Source organism: Rhincodon typus, chromosome 31, assembly GCF_021869965.1.
Source record: "Rhincodon typus isolate 14 chromosome 31, sRhiTyp1.1, whole genome shotgun sequence".
Classification (NCBI taxonomy): domain Eukaryota; kingdom Metazoa; phylum Chordata; class Chondrichthyes; order Orectolobiformes; family Rhincodontidae; genus Rhincodon; species Rhincodon typus.
This window is the reverse complement of record NC_063362.1, coordinates 21663935-21686265: the sequence shown is the minus strand read 5'-3', so window position 1 is coordinate 21686265 and position 22331 is coordinate 21663935. Positions and strand designations below refer to the sequence as shown.

The window sequence follows — 22331 nt, the reverse complement described above, 5'->3', positions numbered from 1 at the left end:
TTTTCTCCTTCACAGATGCTGCCAGACCTGCTGAGCTTTTCCAGCAACTTTGTTTTTGTTCCTGATTTACAGCATCCGCAGTTCTTTTGGTTTTTATTGTAGCAAATGATTGCTTTTGGACTGGAGGAAGCTATATAGTGGGAATCCCCAAGGGCCACTGCTTTTCTTGATCTAAATTACTGATATTGTCTTTGGCAGAGCACAATTTCAAAATTTGCAGGTACCATCAAACTGAAAGTAATGTAAACTGCAAGGAGGATAGTGATCAATTTTAAAAGGATATAGAAAAGATTGAAGTAATAGGCAGACATGCAGTAGATGAATTTTAAAGAAGTAAAGCCAATATAAAATAAAAAATATAATTCTAATAGAAGTGCAAAAACAAAGACACTTGTGATACATTTGCAAAAGTTATTGAAGGGAGAAAGGCAGGTTGAGAAAGTGGTTAATAAAGTATATGGGATACTGGGCTTAGAAAATGGAGTACAAAAATGGAGGCATGGAATACAAAATCAAATAAATTACGGGGAACCCTTAATGCATTGGCCTCAGCTGGTGAACTGCATCTAAATCTGGATACCATATTAAATTTCTATTGCCTACACATCATTTTTAAAGATTAAAATGGTTCCAGGAATGAAGGAACTCAAAGTGTGGATAGATTAAGGAGATCATCCTGATCTCCTTCAGAGAAGATTGAGGAAATTGGTACAGGATTTCAACCTCTTGAGGGGTCTGGATGGGAAAAGCTGTTCCCATTGGTGGAATGATTAAGATCCAGAGGATACTGAATTGAGGTGAGTGGCAAAAGAACTAGGAGGAAAATCTTTTTATGCAACAAGTAATAATGTTCTGGATTGCATTGGCTGGGAATGGTGCAAAGACTGACTTAATCATGGTTTTCAAAAGGGAACTGAATAATTATCTGCACAGAAAATAATTAGAAAGGTCACAGGAAAAAGGTGGGAAGTTGAATTAACGGAATTGCTTTTGCAGATAACCAGTATGGATGCAACAGGTCAAATATCCACCTTCTGTGCCTTAATCATTCTATGGATCTAGGTCAGAAAGACAATAACTAGTGTCTCAGTCTCTAAAGGTCCAGCTTTTTATCGTATGTGACCCATTCACTGAATGAATTCCAGATTCCCTACAGCCACGGTGGCTCACCTCAAACTAACTGCAAATGTTACATCCAGCCTATTGATTAAAATGGGTGGGTAAAGTTTCTAAATGCCTCATTGAATGGTTAATGTTGCCTGTGCCAGGATCAGATAGAACCAAAGAATTCAACACGTGCATAAACCCCCTTGTCGCAATCACCCAAATCCAATCCTACTCGAGTTGAGAGAAGTAGGCCCACTATGTAAATGATTATTGGATTTTAAAACAAAGAAACACAGGCAGGGCTAAATTTTACTGCTAATGGACACAGGTGAACACTGAGCACCCATGACATTGCTTGAAAATGACAATAAAATTCTCCTGGTTAACAATCTTTCTTGCACTAACAGCATGAAGAACTAAAACCGATCATTCATTTCATTGCTGTATTATTTTACTGTACAGGTTGAGGTATTCTTGAAACACATGAGAAGATAATGATATAAAGCAAGTATTTCTTCCCAGCTCAATCTGCTGTCTTCTTTCTTTCTCAGTCTGGTTTCATAGAGCGCTTTGCTAGGAAGGAAGAACCTGAACATACTATCTTCCGAGCATGCTGTGGAATGTTACTCCTGCTGGGTGCCATGTCCCTGACTTACTACATTTACAGGAGAAGGTTATGCTGATGGAATTGATCACAGACTTTTTGAGACATTCACCATCAGCCTGTTTCACTTCATTCTCTACACCAAAGTGGATTAACCAATTTTAATTCCTGCTGCCTGGGATGAACTGTTCCTGCAAAATAGACGAGTACTTTCACACAACGTGAACACCAGATAACTTGCACTACTGCATGTATGAGATTCATTAATTGGATAAATTCTGTGCTTAATCATAAGAGGTGATTTGAGTAATTTTGTTTAACCTTTCCGTGCAACTAGTTTGTATGATAACAGTGTCTCTTCTGCATTCAGTATCAAGTCCTATCTTGTCCCAGCATTTCTATATTTTACCAGATTGTGGCGGAGGGGGGCAGTGAAGGAAATTGGAAATGTGACAAATAATATTGACAAAATAAACTGAGTTAGTCCCGCCATCCAGTGGACAAAAGACATCATTACTACTGATTTCTGCTGGAAAATCCACACACCCCTAATATCATTAGGAAAATGCAATTCTTTAACATATTTGCTCTGATTTCCATCCCGTGTCTCGTAGAATCCAAATGGGTTGCTGAAAATTACTCTGCAAAAAACTGAGTCACAAATGCCCAGAAATAGAAACAGAAATTACTGGCAAAACTCAGAAACATCTTGAGTTCAGTGGCTCTTCATCAGAACTCAAAATATTAACTCTGCTTTTGCCCCACGGACCCTGTCAGACCTGCTCTGTTTCACCAGCCATTTCTGTTTTGTTTCAGATTTCCAGCATCTCCGGTTCTTTGTTTTATTTCACAAATACACCGAATGAGTTTCCACTGCATAAAGTAAAACTTGGCATTTACAAAGCTGCCAAATTCTTGAATGCATTGATTGACCCTGGAACCTAGGTGAATGCCAATACGCCTCCTGGGATATGCATCGTGTTGCACCCCAGTGGAAGATGGCTGCACCCATTCACAGCAGTCTGCTGGTACGGTTCCACTGACAATGCAGTCACCTGACAGTAGCCACTGATTCATTTTCATTAACCTTATACAAAACATTCCAGATGCAAAGTGGAAATGGACACAAACAACTAATGGACAGGTAACTCGACTAATTCACTTTAAAATCATTTATCGGTGCCACATTACTGAGTTTACAACTTTTTCATCCAATTTTCAAACTTCCTATCCTGAATATGGCAACTCTTTCCCAGTTCAGGTTTCAGAGATGCCAAGCGGCACCTCCAGTATCACCCTCCCAGTTTCCATTCTTCACACAGAGACCCAGACATTGAGTATTGGGAGAGTTTTTGACTCAAGGGAGAATTAAAACTGAACCCACCAATCCCATCCCTCACCTCACTTTGAGCAGTGATCAGTGATCTCTGGTTACATTTTTCCTTTTCTATCTCTGGATGATTATGGTAAGTGTAGTACCTTTAGCAGTGCTCCCATTGAGATCAATGCATACTGCAAGATCAGACAATCAGACATGGCATCTTCTCATTTTATTATCATAGCCTTCGTCCACAGAGCATGGAGGTGAAGAAAAGGCAAGGGGTGGCCTTTAGCTTTAATAATTAAGACATGCGGGTTGGTCATTTGCTCCACAGAAACATGACCAACTGGGGGTTTGAAATGTTGCTTCAAGGTGAAATGGTCACTCCCCGGCTCAATTACCCATATTTTTAATGTGATAATGAAGCAATGATAGCAGAAAATGTAAGTTTTGAGGTTATGTTCTCAGTTTTCATTTATATATAGCAACAAACACTAATATTGAGAGAAAGGTAGCTTCCCAATGTGATTGCCTGCAACCTTTACCCCTCTCTCCAAGTCTCTACAGTATACAAACAGCCAAATAAACACTAAATGAAAGGAGCTGAAGCTCAGAATCGATCAAGCTGCACCAGGCTGCTAAATCAGTAGGTCTAAGTGCAGGATCTTGGTCTATTCCTCATTCAGCTGCTGTCTTTTTGGTCATCCATGGTTTACGTGTCAGATACTCTTGACCTCTGCTGTGCACTTTGCTGGGTTGGTCTTACTGTGGTTCTGAAGGCTGTGATACCGAGACTGGCTCCTGAGGAATCCTGTAAAATATAATATGTTTCGGTTTAATGACATTTTAATGTGTCAACTGTGGCTCAGTTGGTGGCACACTCACATCTGTGTCAAACGTTCAGGGTTCAACTCCCAGTGGAAGGCAAATTCTAATGCAAAAAAGGGGTTCACTTCACCTGATGAAGGAGCAGCACTCCAAAAGCTTGTGATTTCAAATAAACCTGTTGTACTATAACCTGGTGTCGTGTGACCTCTAACTGTGAATAATCAGAGTCAAACTGCCTGGTTTAAAATTTAAATAAAGCATGGTTGTCAATTGTCAGTCATCATTAACTGGTGTATTCTCCACTGTGACACCTCTAAAAAATAGAATATTCTTGACAAACAACCAACACTTGCCTTTTCTACAGTACAAATGTTGATTTCACCTTGCATTGGTATTCTTGCAAATTGTTCTGTGAGTCTAAGACATAAAGCTTTGGTCAAAATGTGCCCTTTTTCAGCAATATTACTGTGCTCTTAATTATATTTAACAAAGAGATAGATGAATGTCATTACACGAGGAAATGCTAACGGAAAATATAAGTGCAGCATCAACTTTAAAAATAATTAAAATAAATGTCTAAAAGACAGACATGGAATTATATACAGTGAGGAGACATACTGGACTAAATCTTTGCATAGATCTCTCAAAGTTGTAAACAAAATCAGCTTCTTGGCCACAGTGTTTCCTGTTATCAACTTCTGGAAGGGGTTACAACTTTCTAAAATATGGTCTGATCTAGTCACCTCTGGTAGGAAGGAGAAGCTAAGAAACTACTGCCTTACATACTTGTTGTCTGCAGGCTTCCCGCATTTGTCCCACTTGAAGCAAACACAACAGCTCTCCGACCAGTGATAGGACAACGTGGAACACGTCCATCCACTTCCCAATTGTCAGGGTCAAAATCAGGAGCCCACCCATCCTTACTGCCACTGTCTGGTAGACACTCTGCTCAGTTGGATTCTGCTTCTGCTCCTCTGAAAAATGATAAAGAAATCATTTACAACAGCACCTAAATAGAAAGGATTGCACCATCCAACCATTTAACATTAAAAAAATGCTCCAAGGTCATTTACAAATCCAGGAATCTAAAAGGTAGAGATTTAAAAGTCATTACAAGTAGTAAAACAGGTTAACAAAGCCATGTAGACATTCTAACAAAGCACCTAGGTTCAGATCTACAGGAATCAAATTCAAAAGCAGATAATTTTTGTTGTACAGAAATTCCATTGAACTGCACTTACTGTGAGCAGTTCTGGTCTTCCAAAAAAATAATGTTGAAGCACTGGGGAAAGTACAAAAGACAATTTACAACCACAGCTTGCACTTGTATAGCACCGTTAACATAATAAAAGGTCCCAAGGCAGGAGCATTATAAAACTAAATGAGATACCAAGCCATATAAGGAGAAATTAGGGTAGATGACTTTAGTCAAAATGGGTTTTAGGTAATGTCTTAAAGGAGAAAAAATAGTCAACAGGCAGAGAGGTTTTAAAAGGGAATTCTAAGGCCTAAACAGCTGAGGGTATAACCACCAATTGTGGAGCAATTAAAATCAGGAATGCTCAATAGGTCAGAATGAGAGGAGTGCTGATATTTTGAAGGTCGTTGAGTTGGAGACAGAGAGAGGACAAAACTGTGCAGTGATTTGAAAACAAGTTTGAGAATTTTAAAATTGATATGATTTAAAAAGATGGCACTGAAGCTGAGACGTTATATTTATCAGGAAAGCGCGAGCAGGTTGAATTCTTCACTCTAGAAAAGCCAGTCTAGTCAGTTGAGCAAATACTTGATCAAGGCTTTTAGAATTATTAAGGGGTCTGATGTGGTAAATTTACCACTCTGTGGGAAGGGAGAGTGGGTGAATTCAAAATTATAGACCATTGATACAATGTAGTCACTAATCAATCCAATAAATCCAATTCTCTGCAGCTGTAACACTTTATTCTGTTCCATTACCCTGATGTATTTATGTAAGGTATGATTTGTCTGTTTAGCACACAAAACAATACTTTTTAAACTGTATCTCGGTACATGTCATTATAATAAATCAAGTCAAATAAAAAATTAAGGAGATACTCATATGCCCAGAGACTGGTAAGAAGAATGTGGAAGTTTATCCCACGTTAAGTAGCTGAAGTAAATAGCATGGATAGATGCATTTAAGGGGAAGCAAGACAAACAAATGAGGGTGAAAATAGATAGCTATGTTGATAGACTGTGATAAACATGGTTAAATGAGCCTAGTGTATTTCACTCGTGGGGTGAAGGTGTTTCTGTGCTGGCCCAAATTTATTCCCTGTTCCTCGTTGCCCTTGAGAGTGTAGTTGCAAGCTGCCTTCCTGAACCACTGCATGTGCTGTAAGGTAGACCCACTACACTCTTAGGGAGGGAATTCCGGGATTTTGACCCAGCTACACTGAAGGAATGGTGATGTATTTCCAAGTCAGGATGGTGAGGGCTTGGAGGGGAACTTTCAGGTGGTGGTGCTCCCATGTATCTGCTGCCTTTGTCCTTCTAGATGGAAGTGGTTGGGGATTTGGAAGGTGCTGTCAGAGGATCTTTGATGAATTTCTGCAGTGCATCTTGCAGGTAGTACACACTACCTGCTAATGAGTGTCGGTGGTAGAGGGAGTGGATAGTTGTGGATGTGGTGCCAATCATGCGAGTTATTTTCTCTTGTATTCTGTCAAGCTTCTTGAATGTTGTTGGAGCTGCACTCATCCAGGCAAGTGGGGAGTATTCCATCACACTCCTGACTTATACCTCATAGATGGTGGACAGGCTTTGGGGAGTCAGGACGTGAGTTAATCATTGCAGTATTCCTGGCCTCTGACCTACTCTTGTAGCCATTGTGTTTATGTGATAAGTCCTTTTAAGTTTCTGGTCAATGTTGATGTTGGAGGATACAATGGGTGCAACACCATTGAATGTCAAGGGACGGTAGTTAGATTGTCTCTTATTGAAGATGGTCATTGCCTGGCATTTGTGTGGCGTGAATGTTACTTGCCACTTGTCAGCCCAAATACAGATATTGTCCAGAGATAGTAGGAACTGCAGATGCCAGAGAATCTGAGACAACAAGGTGCAGAGCTGGATGAACACAGCAGGCCAAGCAGCATCCTAGGAGCAGGAAGGCTGATGTTTCAGGCCTAGACCTTTCATCAGAAATGGGGGAGGGGAAGGGTGTTCTGAAATAAATAGGGAGAGAGGGGGAGGCAGATAGAAGATGGATAGAGGAGAAGATAGGTGGAGAGGAGAGATCCCCTGAGGTTTGTCCGGAGGGAGGAGGGTAACTTCTTCAGGCTAAGCATCTTAGAAGATGCTTCGCAGTGGGGTTAAAACTGTATCAGAGATAGTAGGAACTGCAGATGCTGGAGAATCTGAGATAACAAGGTGTAGAGCTCGATGAACACAGCAGGCCAAGCAGCATCAGAGGAGCAGGAAGGCTGACGGTTTGGACTGCTTCAATGTCTGAGGACTTGTGAATGTGCTGAACATTGTGCAATCATCAACAAACATCCCCACCTGACTTTATGATAGATGGAAGGTCATTGATAAAGGAGTTGAAGATGGCTTGGCCTAGGACACTACCCTAAGGAACTCCTGCAGAGATGTCCTGGAGCTGAGATGACTGACCTCCAACAACAATAACCATCCTCCTATGTGCTGGATATGACTCCAACCAGTCCCCTGATACTGATTGTTGCATCACAGAGCTCTAGCAAAACTGGAATCAATCAGTTGAATGGAATTAAGCTGTCTTGACCATGTTTGATCGAATGCTGTAATAAAGTCAGGAGCTGAACGGCCCTGACAAAACCCAAACTGGGCAGTTTACTGCTGAGGAGGTGCTGCTTGATAGCACTGTTGATGACACCTTCCATCACTTTATCGATGATTGCGAGTGGACTGATGGGGCAGTAATTGGCTGGGACAGATTTGTCCTGCTTTTTGTGAATAGGACATACCTGGGCAATTTTCCACATTGTCAGGTAGATGCCTGTGTTGTAACTGCATTGGAACAGCTTGGCTAGGGCAGCGGCAAGCTCTGGGGCACAAATCTTAGCACTATTGCCAGAATGTTGTCAGGGCCCATAGCCTTTGCAGTATCCAGTGCCTCTAACCATTTCTTGATATCACATGGAGTGAACTGAATAGGTTGAAGATTGGTATCTGTAATCCTGGGGACTATTGGAGGAGGCTGAGATGGATCATCTACTTGGCACTCTGGCTGAAGGTTACTGCAAATGCTTCAGCCTTATCCTTTACACTGATGTGTTGTGCTCTTCCATCATTAAGGATGGGGATTTTTATGGTGCCTCCTCCTCCAGTGATTCGTTTAATTATCCACCACAAGTCACGACTGGTAGCTTCACTAGATTGACACTTCATTTTCAGGTATGCCTGGTGCTGTTCCTGGCATGCCCTCCTGCATGCTCCACTGAACCAGGGTTGATCCCCTGGCTTGATGATAATGGTTGAGTGAGCGCAATACCAGGTCAAGAGATTGCAAATTGTGCTGGAGTACAATTCAGCTGCTGTTAATGGCTACAGTGCCTCATGAATGCTCAGTGTTGAGTTGTTAAATTTGTTTGAAGTCTGCCCCATTTAGCACAGTGATAGTGCCACAGAAGACAATGGAAGGTATTCTCAAAGTAAAGGCGGGACTTTATCTCCACAAGGATTACAGTGCGGTGTATAAAAACTGCCATTGACCAGTTGGACAAAATGAGCTATCTTTGTATTGTACAATTCTCTGACAATACTACCCAATAGGGATACAGAAACAAAACACTAATCAGGAAGGAAGAAATTAATACATGAAAGCTGGATCAAAAAGTTTTTAAAAGATGGGTATGTTTAGAGAGGATTAACAAAGTGTATCAATGAGGAAACTAAAGGTTCTGCTACCAACAGAAGAAGGGACGGAGGCAGACAGGAAGGATGGGAGGTTAAACAGCAGAGCTATGCATTCAACAAAGGATATATTGCTGGGGCAGCTTAGGGCTCCACCATCTTCTAACAACTTCCTGGTTCTTATCATTTCTCTTCATAGTTGCAAAGAATATCTCCCTTTTGCTGATTATAATTCCTACTGCACTTAGCTCTCTTAGTTTACAATTCCTCCTAAACTTCCACATTTCAAGTTTTCCACAGATTATAGAGAGGCAAGTACACTGAAGGGCTAAATAGCCAGTTAACTAGAATAAAATCAACAAGATTTTGTTTTCAAAGCAGGGAGGTCAAATTGAAGTTTTGACAGAATTACCATGTTTGTCCCATTTCTCCCTTTCCTTTCCCGAGGACACAAGCTCCTTCCCTGTGGCACAAGTTCCACAGCTGTTGGCTACCACACAGTATTCCATTCCAGTGTTACACATGCTCCTCAGCAATAAGTCTTGATAGGATATATTCTTTCATGAGAGTTTCACAGCTGACTTGATCCTACCACACCCCTCATCCACACTGCACAACCTCTGAAAAGGAACACTGGGTACTGATCAGGCTTAGAACCTTGGCGGATTTATCCTCCAACCCTCCCCCACCCCCAACTCCTCTGCAAGATATTTCTTATCAATCTGTTCTGATACGCAATGATACACTTTTGTAGCAGGTGGGACTTGAATCTGGACCTCCTAGTTCAGAGATACAGACATCAGCACTGCATCACAAGAACCTCTCTGATGAAGGGTCTAGGCCCGAAACGTCAGCCTTTCTGCTCCTATGATGCTGCTTGGCCTGCTGTGTTCATCCAGCTCTGCACCTTGTTGTCTCTAACCTCTCTCACATGTTCCTTAATCCTGAGATACCAAAATTCCAACAGCCATCCTTGGCTTAGATCAGTCAACTCAATACAAACGGTGTATAGAACCTGGAACCTTACTGGCGTGTACAGCATGGTATCACACCAGGTAGTCCATTAATTCACTGCAGAGTAAGGATAGATGGCCTTGGCTTCCCCCTTTCACTTCATAGTAATCTACTAGATTGATAACAATTTCCTGTGTCACTATACCACCAATTCTCACCTTGCATGTAAATAACCAGGAGGGTGTAGCAGATGGTCAGGGGAGTCCAAAATCTTATTGCCTCGGATGTGGTGATGAAGTCGCTGTTAATGAGGAAGATGGCTGCCGTATCGGCAACAATGAACACAACCTTCAAGGCATTGCACAGCAGCCTAGGAATCTGATGCCAGGTGGTCAGGAGCAGGATGCACACCCCACAGTACCGCTCTGCACTGTGCAATTCATACATTGTGTTGATGTGCTTTGCCAGTTTCCATACATACCACATGAGGAGGCCAGCGAGGCCAGTACTTAGCGTCAAGCTTAGTGTGGAGTGAGGAGCCCCATCATTCAGGAAGCTCAGGCTGGTCGTCATCCCACATCCCACAGAGAACTGGCACAATAGGAAGATCTGTGTCCTGAAGGTTCCCTGAAAGCCAGTTTAAAAGTTCAGTCTTACACTTATATTTAGTTGTGTTCAAATTAATAACAAATTAACTTTATAGACAAGAAAACAGTTGCCTGTCCCTTTGTACCCCTATTACCTCTGGTCACAACTTGTCCATTTACACACTCATGCTCTGTACCTGTTGCTTACAATGAATTATCAGTGATGTTCCAGATTTTCTGAGATAACAAGGTGCAGGGCTGGATGAACACAGCAGGCCAAGCAGCATCACAGGAGCAGGAAGGCTGACGTTTCGGGTCTAGACCCTTCTTCAGAAATGGGGGAGGGGAAGGGGATTCTGAAATAAATAGGGAGAGAGGGGGAGGCAGATAGAAGATGGATAAAGGAGAAGATAGGTGGAGAGGAAACAGACAGGTCGAAGAGGCGGGGGTGGAGCCACTAAAGGTGAGTGTAGGTGGGGAGTTAGGGAGGGGATAGGTCGGTCCAGGGAAGATGGACAGATCAAAGAGGTGGGATGAGGCTAGTAGGTAGGAGATGGGGGTGGGGCTTGAGGTGGGAGGAGTGGATAGGTGGGAAGAAGGACAGGTTAGGGGGGCGGGGACGAGCTGGACTGGTTTTGGGGTGCGGTTGGGGGATGGGAGATTTTGAAGCTTGTGAAGTCCACATTGATACTCTTGGGCTGCAGGGTTCCCAAATGAAATATGAGATGCTGTTCCTGCAACCTTCGGGTAGCATTGTTGTGGCACTGCAGGAGGCCCAGGATGGACATGTCGTCCAAGGAGTGGGAGGGGGAGTTGACATGGTTTGCGACTGGGAGGTGCAGTTGTTTGTCGTGAACCGAGCGTAGGTGTTCCGCAAAGCGGTCCCCGAACCTCCGCTTGGTTTCCCCGATGTAGAGGAGGCCACATCGGGAACAGTGGATGCAGTATACCACATTGGCAGATGTGCAGGTGAACATCTGTTTGATGTGGAAGGTCTTCTTGGGGCCTGGGATGGGGGTGAGGGGGGAGGTGTAGGGGCAGGTGTAGCACTTCCTACGGTTGCAGGGAAAAGTACCGGGGGTGGTGGGGCTGGTGAGGAGTGTGGAGCGGATAAGGGAAGTCACGGAGAGAGTGGTCCCTCCGGAAGGCAGATAAGGGTGGGGAGGGAAAAATGTCTTTGGTAGTGGGGTCAGATTGCAGATGGCGGAAGTGCCGCAGGATGACGCGTTGGATCTGGAGTTTCGTGGGGTAGTACGTGAGGACGAGGGGGATTCTGTTTTGGTTGTTAGTGCGGGGAGGGGGTGTGAGGGATGAGTTGCGGAAAATGCGAGAGGCACGGTCGAGGGCGTTTTCGACCACTGTGGAGGGAAAGATGCGGTCCTTGAAAAACGAGGACATCTGGGATGTCCGGGAGTGGAATGCCTCATCTCGGGAGCAGATGTGGCGGAGGCAAAGGAATTGGGAACAGGGAATCGCATTTTTGCAGGAAGGTGGGTGAGAGGAGGTGTATTCTAGGTAGCTGTGGGAGTCGGTAGGCTTGAAATGGATATCGGTTTCCAGGCGATTGCCAGAGATGGAAACAGAGAGGTTCAGGAAGGAGAGTTAGGTATCGGAGATGGTCCAGGTGAATTTAAGGTTGGGGTGGAAGGTGTTAGTAAAGTGGATGAGCTGTTCGAGCTCCTCGTGGGAGCACAAGGTGGCGCCGATACAGTCATCGATGTAACGGATGAAGAAGTGGGGTTTAGGGCCAGTGTAGGTACGAAGAGGGATTGTTCCATGTATCCTACAAAGAGGCAGGCATAGCTTGGGCCCATGCGGGTACCCATGGCCACCCCCTTTGTCTGTAGGGAGTGGGAGGAATTGAAAGAGAAGATGTTAAGGGTGAGGACGAGTTCAGCTAAGCGGATGAGGGTGTCAGTGGAGGGGGACTGGTTGGGCCTGCGGGACAGGAAGAAGCGGAGGGCTTTTAGGCCATCTGCATGGGGAATGCAAGTGTATAGGGACTGGATGTCCATGGTAAAGATGAGGTGTTGGGAACCAGGGAATCGGAAGTTTTGGAAGAGGTGGAGGGCGTGAGTGGTGTCATGGACGTAGATGGGGAGTTCCTGGACCAAGTGGGAGAAAATGGAGTCAAGATAAGTGGAGATAAGTTCGGTGGGGCAGGAGCAGGCAGAGACAATGGGTTGACCAGGGCAGTCAGGTTTGTGGATTTTGGGAAGGAGATAGAAACGGGCGGTGCGGGGTTGGGGAACAATGAGGTTGGAGGCGTGGGTAAGAGGTCACCTGAAGAAGTGATGAGGTTGTGAATGGTCTGGGAGATGATGTTTTGGTGGTTGGGGGTGGGGTCATGATCAAGGGGGTGGTAGGAGGAGGTGTCAGAGAGCTGGCGATGTAGAGGTCAGTGCGCCATACTACAACTGCGCCTCCCTTGTCCGCGGGTTTTATAGTGAGGTTGGGATTGGAGCGGAGGGAGTGGAGGGCTGCACATTCAGTGGGGGAAGAGGTTGGAGTGGGTGTGGTGGGTGGAAAGGTTGAGGCGATTGATGTCTCGACATCAGTTGGAGATGAAGAGGTCGAGGGAGGGTAGGAGGCCTTGGGGTGGTGTCCAGGAGGAGGGGGTGTGTTGGAGGCGGGAGAAGGGGTCAGTAGAGGGAGGGTTAGGCTCACGTTTAAAGAAGTAAACACGGAGGCGGCAGAAAAACTGTTCAACATCCAAGTGTGAGCGGTATTCGTTGATGTGCGGGTGGAGGGGGATAAAGGTGAGTCCTTAACTGAGGACTGACCATTCGTCCTCAGTAAGGGGGAGGTCTGGGGGGGGATGGTGAAGACCCGGCAGGGTTGGGCTTCTGTTTAATTTTCAGTTATTAATTGTTTCAAGGACTTAAAAGCCCATCTCCTTCAGCTCTTTCCTTGTAACTCAGTTCTTAGATTGTACTCTTGCAATTTTCATGTCTGCAGTAACTCTCAGCTTTTGACTCTGACACTGACCAAACAGCCCAGCTGATAAGTGCACTAAGCTGCATAGCAAGATTCCAAGTCTGATGATTGCTCTGCATTACATGGTTTGGCTAACGACAGCAGGGGTTACAACTGATCTAGGCACATCTGGAATTGTGAAAGGTAAAAATCAGGGTTCCTGCTTCTGACTGGTATCCAGAGACCCCCGTGTGCAAGACTCCGACATACTGACCCCAGATAGGGACAGGAACAGCTGAGCCCCACTTCTAGCAGGGAATAGTCCACTCACACTCACCCTCAGGTCTCACACACGACGAGCAGCCATTTGAATGAGTACTTGGATGGCAATAGAAATCTGGTACAGTTCCTCAACAAGAGGCAGGAAAGGAGGAGAGAAAAATTGCAAGTGAGGAAAGAACACCTGAAAATAAGAATCTAAGTGGGGGATTTGCTCAGGTGAATGTAGTGTCTGTTGAAGAGAGACTACTCCAGCAAGAGAGGGAATTTGAGTCTGGTGGGATGGTTAATGTTTAAAACTTAAAACACTGTAGAGTTCCTGTGAGATCCTGCAACTAATGGTTCTAAGAGTAGAAAGAGTCACACAAAAATGGCACATGAGGCATGAGTAACAACCAATATGTACTTAGCCTACAATTCACCACTAGTTCTTATCTCCCAGTATTGGAATCTCCTTCAGTTACATCAGTATCATTGTGACTGATTACCTAATGTGACCTTTGAATCCTATAATCTGGATGGGCAGGGATCTTGTGAATATTACTCACTGGCTCTGTGCGTCACCCCGTGGAACATAATAAAACCAAAGAAACTTACATCTTTGTTGGAAAGCAGTGTAGAAATGATTCGAAGGGAGAATTCAAGTACCATCAGAGAAGATACTCTGTATCCCACAACAGAGAACAGGATGGTCAGGATGCAAAAATATAGAGAATCCAGAATTTGTCGCCGGGAATTCAATTTTGCAGCTCTGACCCCAGCTCGGGTAGGTTCACTGAAACAATAAAATGGCAGATTTTCCTCATCACTGATTCAAGCTTTTTGTTTTCCTCCTACACTCTTCACTGTCTTCACTACAGGAGCCTAGAGAGTTTGTGCTTTGTCTACACTCCGAGCAGTTGCTGGCAGGACCAGAGGATGGCTCTGGGATGACTGATTTCCATTGTGCTTTCTCATCAGGGTGGGATGAAATCTCATTCTCAACACTCCCTGTTTCCTCTCCTCTGTTTCCAACGATTTCTCAGGATGAAAACGGGGAAAATCTCAATGCCTTTTTAATTGCTATTTGAATATTTTCTGCCAGTCTATAAATAAGAAGCAGCAAACAATTACCGCAGAACACAACTGTCTTATGGGTTCTCTTTCAGGGATAACTCAAAACGCTTTACACACAATTAATTATTTTTTGTTGGCTGTATTGCATATAGGAAGATCCACTAAAATCAATAATATGAATTAAATTTTTTACTTATTTTCCCTGGTTTTATATAAGGAATGTTAGCCAGGAAGCTGGAATAATTCCTCATTCTTGTTTGAATACTGCCATGTGTTCATAAACAGCCACGAAAGGCATCAAGGCAAGGCACTAGTTTAACATCTCATCTGAACAAGGATGGCTTTAGAGCAACTGATCATCAAAGCAATAATAGAACAGGAGTGGAGGTAGGGTGTAAAATGTTGTATGTTGATTTGCTGTTAGTTATGAATCATTCAGGATCAAAGATCAGACTGACAATCAAACACGTCAACTGCAGCTCTGAAGCCAATGCTAATGGAAGAGAGATAAAACTGAGTGCATATACAAAGGAGGATCTCATACTTGCTGAAGATGTTACTAAAAGGCAGCATGTAGACGATGATTAGGAAGAATAAAGTCTTAGAAGTGGCTTTATGGGATAAGAAAAGAAACTGCTGAGGAAATATATAGTGACTGAGAGAGAAATTTATTACAAATGTAGGGAGCTTCAGTTGTACAGGGTATTAGTGAGATCACACTTGGTGTACTGTATACAGTATTGATGTCCTTATATAAGGAAAGATGGAAATGCTTTGAAAGCAGTTCAGAAGAGGTTTACTATACCAAAACAGAGAATGGGTGGACTGTTTTTTAAGGAAAGGTTGGACAGGCTAGGCTTGTATCTAGTGGAGATTAGATGAGTAAAAGGAAACTTGATTCAAATATACAAGATCCTGAGGGGCCTTGACACTGTAGATGTAGAAAGGATGTTTTCTCTTCTGTGAGCATCTAGAACTTTGGGTCATGTTTAAAAATAAGATTTAAGCCATTTAAGACTGAGATATGATGATTTTGTTTTGACAGAGGGTTGAAAGTCTTTGGAACTCTCTTCCTCAAAAGGTGGTGGAAGCAGAGTCTTTGACTAATTTTAAGGCAGACGTAGGTAGATTCATGATAAGGAAGAGAGTGAAAGGTTATCAGGGTAGATGGGAACATGGAATAATCTGACCAACCATGATCTTAGTAAATGACAGAGCAGGTTTTAGGGGCTTATTCCTGCTCCTAGTTCATGTGTTCAACTGTGTTAAGAAATGGAGCCGTAGTATTAAGGTGTCTGGGGAATACATTCAAAGGCTACATAGAAAATAAAGGAGGAACAGTAAGCTGTAAACTGGATGGGAAGCACTCACAGACTTCTTTGTTTCCAAAGCTGAAGTCAATTTCTCAGTCACAAAGATACCTCTCTGTTCAAAGTTAACAATTACATCACGTGACCGATTACCCAGTATTTAGTCCACAACAAACTATAGTTATATCGTGCCGCTAATGTTGTAAAATGTTATTTTACAGGTGATTGCTTCAAGAAATTGACACCGATCCAATAAAGGAGACATGAGGATAGGTGGCCAAAAACTTGATCAAAGAAAGAGGTTTTACGGAGTGTCCTACAGGAAGAGGGAGAATTAAAGAGGTTTGGTAGGGCAGGGGTTGGCATATTCCAGAATTCAGGATTAGTCAGCTGAAGGCAGAGCTGCCAACAGTGGGACAAAGGTAGGTGGGTCACACAAATAGCCAGAGTTGGAGGAATGCAGAATTAATGAAGTATTGCAGGAGGATACAGAGTTAATCAGGAACAAAGGTCAAGATGTAACCTTAACACAAAGATGAGAATTTTAAATTTGAGATGTTGGAACACTAGGATCTCTTGCAGCTCAGTGACCTTTGGAATGATCAGTTTACAGGACTTGGTGCGAGGAAGGATACAGCCAGAGTTTTGGATAGCCTTAAGTTTATAGAAAGAGGGTGATAGTGGTCAGCTAAGACAGCACTGTATGCAACTAATAACCATCACATACGCTGGGTAAAAGAATAAATTCTTCTTCTACTTTCTCTGCATTCTACAGTAAGAACTGCCACATATCACCTTAGACATTAAAATTCTAAAGCAGAGTTTGAAATAGGTTTGGGTTTGAATTCCTCAGTATGTGGAAGTAGTGTACCAAATGGATTTTGGAACATTTAAATAATCTGTCTTCATTCAAGCTAAGAATAGTTAGTTCTGATTCTCAAAAAGCAGAAACAGGAACTACTGTGTCTGTTTATCACATGATGAGTGAAACACTTGAAACGGGGGAAAAAAAAAACAGACGTACATTATTCTAAATTTTGTACAATGGGCCTGACCCATGAAGCCAAGTATGGAACATGTCTAATATCATGGCAGTTACTTGACAATGTCTATTAAAGTGTGCAATGTATCAGAGTGCTGCAACAAGGGTGCAGGGTCAATCAAAGACTATCATATTGAAGAATGTGAGCATTTTGGAGACAGTACCAACTGTAATTCTGAGATATATCTGAAACTGCTACAATGAGGAGTGTGACAATATAACTGACAACTACAATAAAGGAATGTATGGCATATCTGGAAATGTTGAATTGAAGGTTTGGGGTTTTGTAAAGTATGCTACAATGAAACGCGCAGTATTAAGGCTGAATTAGACAGATTTATGGACTGAAAACAAAAAATGCTGGCAATCACAGTGGGTCAGGCAGCATCCATGGAGAGAGAGCAAACTAACATGGAGTCTAAATGAGTCTTCGTCAGAGCTGGAGTGAAGTGTGGAGGGGGCTGCATTTATGCAATAGGCAGGGGTGGTGGGGGTGTTGGAATGCTGGGGGAGAAAGGATGTTGGCAGTTCAGATTAAGTGATCGGAATGTGAGAATGGTGTGTCTAACTGCCAGACTGGAAAGAACAAACAGTCCCACTGGAGTGAGGGGAGGAAAGAGAGGACATGGTGACAGAGAGTGCAGCAAAGCTAAAAGAAAGGGAATCAATGCATTCACAAATTGAACATGTTGAACTCAATTTGGAGCCCAGAAGGTTGTAAAAATGTTTGGATTGACAAGGAAAACAAGGATAATGGGGGACAGGCAGGAAAGCTGGGTTAGGGCCAAATCAGATCAGCCATGATCTTATTGCCTGGTGCAGCATACTGGAGAGGGGCTAAAAACCTTACTTCGGCTCTTAATTCATCCAATCTCAGAGTTACAAGATAATAATGGATGAGAAAAGAGTCAACCGCTTTAACTTGAACTGGGCAATCAGTATTGCACGTCAGAGTGTTGCCACACGTTTCTGACTGCAGTAACTCCTTCACACTGCTCCATGAACTGTGTTTCAGATGGTGTGGATGTCAAAGTTATAGTGAGGTAGACAGGATCTGCCAGACGGTGCTATTAGCTGGCGGTTACATAGAGGTGAGGAATGGGTTGTGAAGGGTTTTATTAAGGGGGTGAATGAACTAGTTAGTGTTACCACGAGAGATGCATTGTTTTAATAGCCATATTTAACATCAAAACATGAACAGATGCAATGAGGCCTTTGCTTACAAATATTGCTCTAGATATGCTGCCAAAATAACAGTGAGTTTAGATGTGAATGCTGCTTTTAACATAAAAAAAAATCACTCAGCAACTTATGCCAAGGGAGATTTATCAATTCTGATGGATAACCTACACAACTCTGCTGTTAGCCTCACAAAACCTGAGGTTCACTCTCAACCTCTCTTGTTAATTTTATGAAATGTGCCAGATTTGCATACTGGACTTGAATTGAAACTTGAAAAGGTATTTAGCAGTCGACATTTTTAATCAAATTGCTCAGAGTTGGCTAACGTGGTGCCACTATTTAAGAAAGGTGGTAAGGAAAAGCCAGGAAACTACAGACCTGTCAGCCTGACATCGGTGTGGCGCACAAGTTGTTGGAGGGAATCCTGAAGAACAGGATTTACATGTGTTTCAAAAGGCAAGGACTGATTAGGGATAGTCAACGTGGCTTTATATGTGGGAAATCGTGTCCCACTAACTTGACTGAGTTTTTTGAAGTAGTAACGAAGAGGATTGATGAGGGCAAAGCAGCAAATGTGATCTATATGGACTTCAGTAAGGCATTCAACAAGGTTCCTCAGGGTAGACTGGTTAGCAAGGTTAGATCACATGGAATACAGGGAGAACGAGCCATTTGGATACAGAACTGGCTCAAAGGTGGAAGACAGAGGGTGGTGATGGAGGGTTGCTTTTCAGACTGGAGGCCTGTGACCAGCGGTGTGCCAGAAGGATCAGTGCTGGGTCCACTGCTTTTTGTCATTTATAGAAAGGATTTGGATGTAAACATAGGAGGTATGGTTAGTTAGTTTGCAGATGACACCAAAATTGGAAGTGTAGTGGAGAGTGAAGGAGGTTACCTCAGAATACAATGAGATCCTGATCAGATGGGCCAATGGGCCAAGGAATGGCAGACCGAGTTTAATTTAAATAAATATGAGGTGCTGCATTTTTGGAAGGCAAATCAGGGCAGGACTTATACACTTAATAGTAAGGTCCTGGAGAGTGCTACTGAACAAAGAGACTTTGGAGTGCAGCTTCACAGTTCCTTGAAAGTGGAATCCCATGGAAAACAGGATAGTGAAGAAGGCTTTTGGAATGCTTGCATTTATTGGTCAGAGCATTGAGTTTGGGAGTTGGGAGGTCATGTTGTAGCTGTACAGGAGATTGGTTTGGCCACTTTTGGAATACAGCGTACAATTCTGGTCGCGTTTGGATAGGAAGGCTATTGTGAGACTTGAAAGCGTTCAGAAAATATTTACAAGGATGTTGCCAAGGTTGGAGGTATTGAGCTATACGGAGAGGCTGAATAGGCTGGGGCTTTTATCCCTGGAGTGTTGGAGGCTGAGGGGTGATCTTATAGAGGTTTATAAAATCATGAGGAGCATGGATAGGGTGAATAGACAAGGTCTTTTCCCTGGGGTGGGGGAATCCAAAACTAGAGGACATAGGTTTAAGGTTAGAAGGGAAAGATTTAAAAAAGATTTAAAAGGGGCAACTTTTTCACACAGTGGGTGGTGTGTGTATGGAACGAGCTGCCAGAGGAAGTGGTGGAAGCTGGTACAACTACAACATTTAAAAGGCGTCTGGACAGATATATGAACGGGAAGGGTTTAAGAGGGATATGGGCCAATTGCTGGCAAACGGGACTGGATTTATTTAGGATATCTGGTCGACATGGATGAGTTGGACCAGACGGTCTGTTTCCGTGCTGTACACCTCTATGACTCTATGTCACAACAGACCACTGGAGCAGCCCAGCCTTATGTCTCGGAGGTACCACTAGGGCCCTTTAAAATCTGAAAAAGGGGTTTCAGGATGATATTTGCAATGACCTGATTGTTATTTTCATCAACCTGTTCAGACATGCTGTGGCACACCTCTATGGGACTTGAATCCAGACCTTAAGCCACAGAGGTACAGACTGTACCACTGCACCACAAGACCCCAGCCATCCTTTTTAACAATTCTAAAATTGCAAACAATCTATTTTTTATTACAAAAATATACTTTATTCACAAAAAAACTTTGATCTGCATTCACAGGTGCTAGAACAGTTCTGTACAGTCTTTGTGACTCTCTATCCCAGAGAGGTAGCTATTTAAAATCTTCAGGTTCATTCCCCTCGCACTAGCCTGTGGCCTCTCTCTGTGTAACCATCTCAAGGTGATTTGGGATTTGACACGAACTCATCAGCAGACTGAATAAAAGCCGACAGAAAGTCTTTCTCGGAGAATCGACAGAACCATGCTCACGAAAGGGGAAATAAAAACAAAGAAACTTACTTCAAGCCCTGGATGTGGAGGTGAATCCGCAGCAAACGGTTGAGGATAGAGACAGTACATGCCGCGATCACACCTGGGAACAGAAAGCGGGGTTAGAATGAAACAGAATCTCATTGAGACCTTGTTCAGCTTACAGCCCAATGCTCCTCCTCACCCTGCAGCAGGCTGTCGATGGATTTTGAAGTCAGGGAAATCCACCCGAAGTTTGGAATGCACCATCGCAGAAAGCGCCACATTTCCAAGCTCCACGCTGCTCTGTTGATCTCAGGTTCAGGGTCGAAAGTCCAGGCTCCGCCTGCTTAATGCAATACCATCTGCTGGTGGCTTCCGACGGCTGCCCGAGCAGAAACTGAACCTCGCAAATAGCCCTAGCGGCTCACTACAAACATACAAATATAACCCCCTCCGGCAAACAGCAAATATACCATCCAGAAACTTAAAATACCTCATTCGCAGTCTGCAAATTCAAAAATAAACCCCAAAATCTGAAATACCTATAAAAAAAACTCTCAAAAAACCTACAAATACCACTCAAATAGGAAAATATTCCCAAATATTGCAAATTATTTCTGAATCCTACACGAAGCAATGCAAATAGCTCATTAATGCTGTACATAACCAATAACTCAGAATATTCCTAAATGCCCTAGGTTTCCCTACTTCCCACCAATATCTTCCATATCATTTATACCTCCAAGCCCTCTCTTAATGTTGCCCAAAATCTTCAGCCATTATATTCAAAACTCCAAAAGAATCCAATAAGTCCAACTGTCTGCAAGTTCCCAGTAATATTATTAAGCCATCTCAAATACCAACATCAACCACAATTGCCATCCAATTTCCTGAAGTCGCCATTCAATCACTCCACAAACTGATGCTAACAAACGATCATTCAACACTTCCCTTTCCCATTCTCCCTAGCCTGGAATCCCTTGCATCCTTCTTTTAGTCAACCTTTGACCATTACGGATGAATGGTCAGGATGCAGGCAAATGTTTGGTCAGCCTGTCAACAATCTTAGGTTCCATGTGATCACAAGGGTAAGTTACATTGGGGCACTCAGGAGTCCTGGGGTATTCCCTAGAAATCACTTCAGGACAGAGAGAAAGAAACCCCTCATTCTCTAGATTCATATGGGTCAAGATTATAATCGGTGACATGTGAGAGAAATGGCCAAACAAAGAAGCTTGAGACTGCCCTCTATTTGGGCCACAAACTTCAACCCTATCTTCAGGATGAACTGGATGATTGTGCTCTGTGAAAATAAATGGTAGAAGAAAAACAAAATATAGAGTCATAAAGTCATACAGCACAGAAACAGACCCTTTGGTGCAACCAGTCCATGCCGACCAAGTTTACCAAACTAAACTATAGTTATAAATAAAACTTCATCAACATGCCAAGGAGTCAGGGTGTCGAGGTCAGGTGGTAGGGGCCTTCTTTTGTATTTCCATGGTACCTTTTGTGACTTTAGACATTCCAAAGTGCCAAGTGAATTCAGCAAGCAAGAGATTGTTAAACGAGGCATCAGAAAGAATTTCCCCACTGTATTTCCATTAACAAAACAGCAATTTGTGCTTTTATATGCAGTACTACCACTCGTGGTAAAACACCCCAAACTCTTCACGGAAGTGAAGCATAATTTGATACTGAACCACATAAAAATTATTAGGATAGATAGGCAAAAACTTTGTCAAAGAGATAGTTTCAAAAGTGCACCTTAAAAGATTAGATGGTGGTAAGAAAGGCAAAGGGCTTAAGGAGGGAATTCTAGAGTTTAGGCACCTGAAGGTATTGCTGACAATGGTGGAGCAAAGAAAATTGAGATGTGCAAGAAACCATGGGAGATTTTTACTACCTGAGACAGAATCTTAGTTTAAAATCTTATTTGGGCACACACAGTATAAATAAATGATATGGTCTTTTGGTACAGATACAAACCTGTTTAAAATTTAGTTAATCGCAAAT

General features: G+C 43.0%; 2 protein-coding genes across 5 annotated transcripts in view; one reads left to right on the top strand and one right to left on the bottom strand.

The window, feature by feature from the left end:
* Nucleotides 1–22331, top strand: part of bcl2l16 (BCL2 like 16) — a 114800-nt gene that overhangs the window by 48759 nt on the left and 43710 nt on the right. The window contains exon 2 of one of the 3 annotated variants that reach the window (XR_007265296.1): nucleotides 1659–1748. The exons of 1 other annotated variant lie outside the window; for it this stretch is intronic. Coding sequence is in view for 1 of the 2 variants with exons in the window: in XM_020525487.2 (XP_020381076.2) it covers nucleotides 1659–1790 (132 nt within the window). In the remaining variant the exon portion in view is untranslated. Of the gene's footprint in view, nucleotides 1–1658; nucleotides 2006–22331 lie in introns of those variants that run through there. One more of the 3 variants, XM_020525487.2, reaches the window with a different exon arrangement.
* On the bottom strand, nucleotides 3477–20625 carry tmem82 (transmembrane protein 82). 2 transcript variants are annotated; one of them, XM_048615078.1, is made up of 6 exons: nucleotides 20518–20625; nucleotides 20364–20436; nucleotides 14051–14228; nucleotides 9890–10298; nucleotides 4647–4834; nucleotides 3477–3843 (listed from the first exon to the last, which is right to left on the bottom strand). In XM_048615078.1, exons 1-6 carry the CDS (start codon nucleotides 20597–20599, stop codon nucleotides 3745–3747), a joined length of 1029 nt encoding a protein of 342 aa, XP_048471035.1. In that variant the 5' UTR covers nucleotides 20600–20625; the 3' UTR covers nucleotides 3477–3744. The 2 variants fall into 2 exon arrangements, with proteins under 2 accessions (XP_048471035.1, XP_048471036.1); XM_048615079.1 differs by lacking the exon at nucleotides 14051–14228.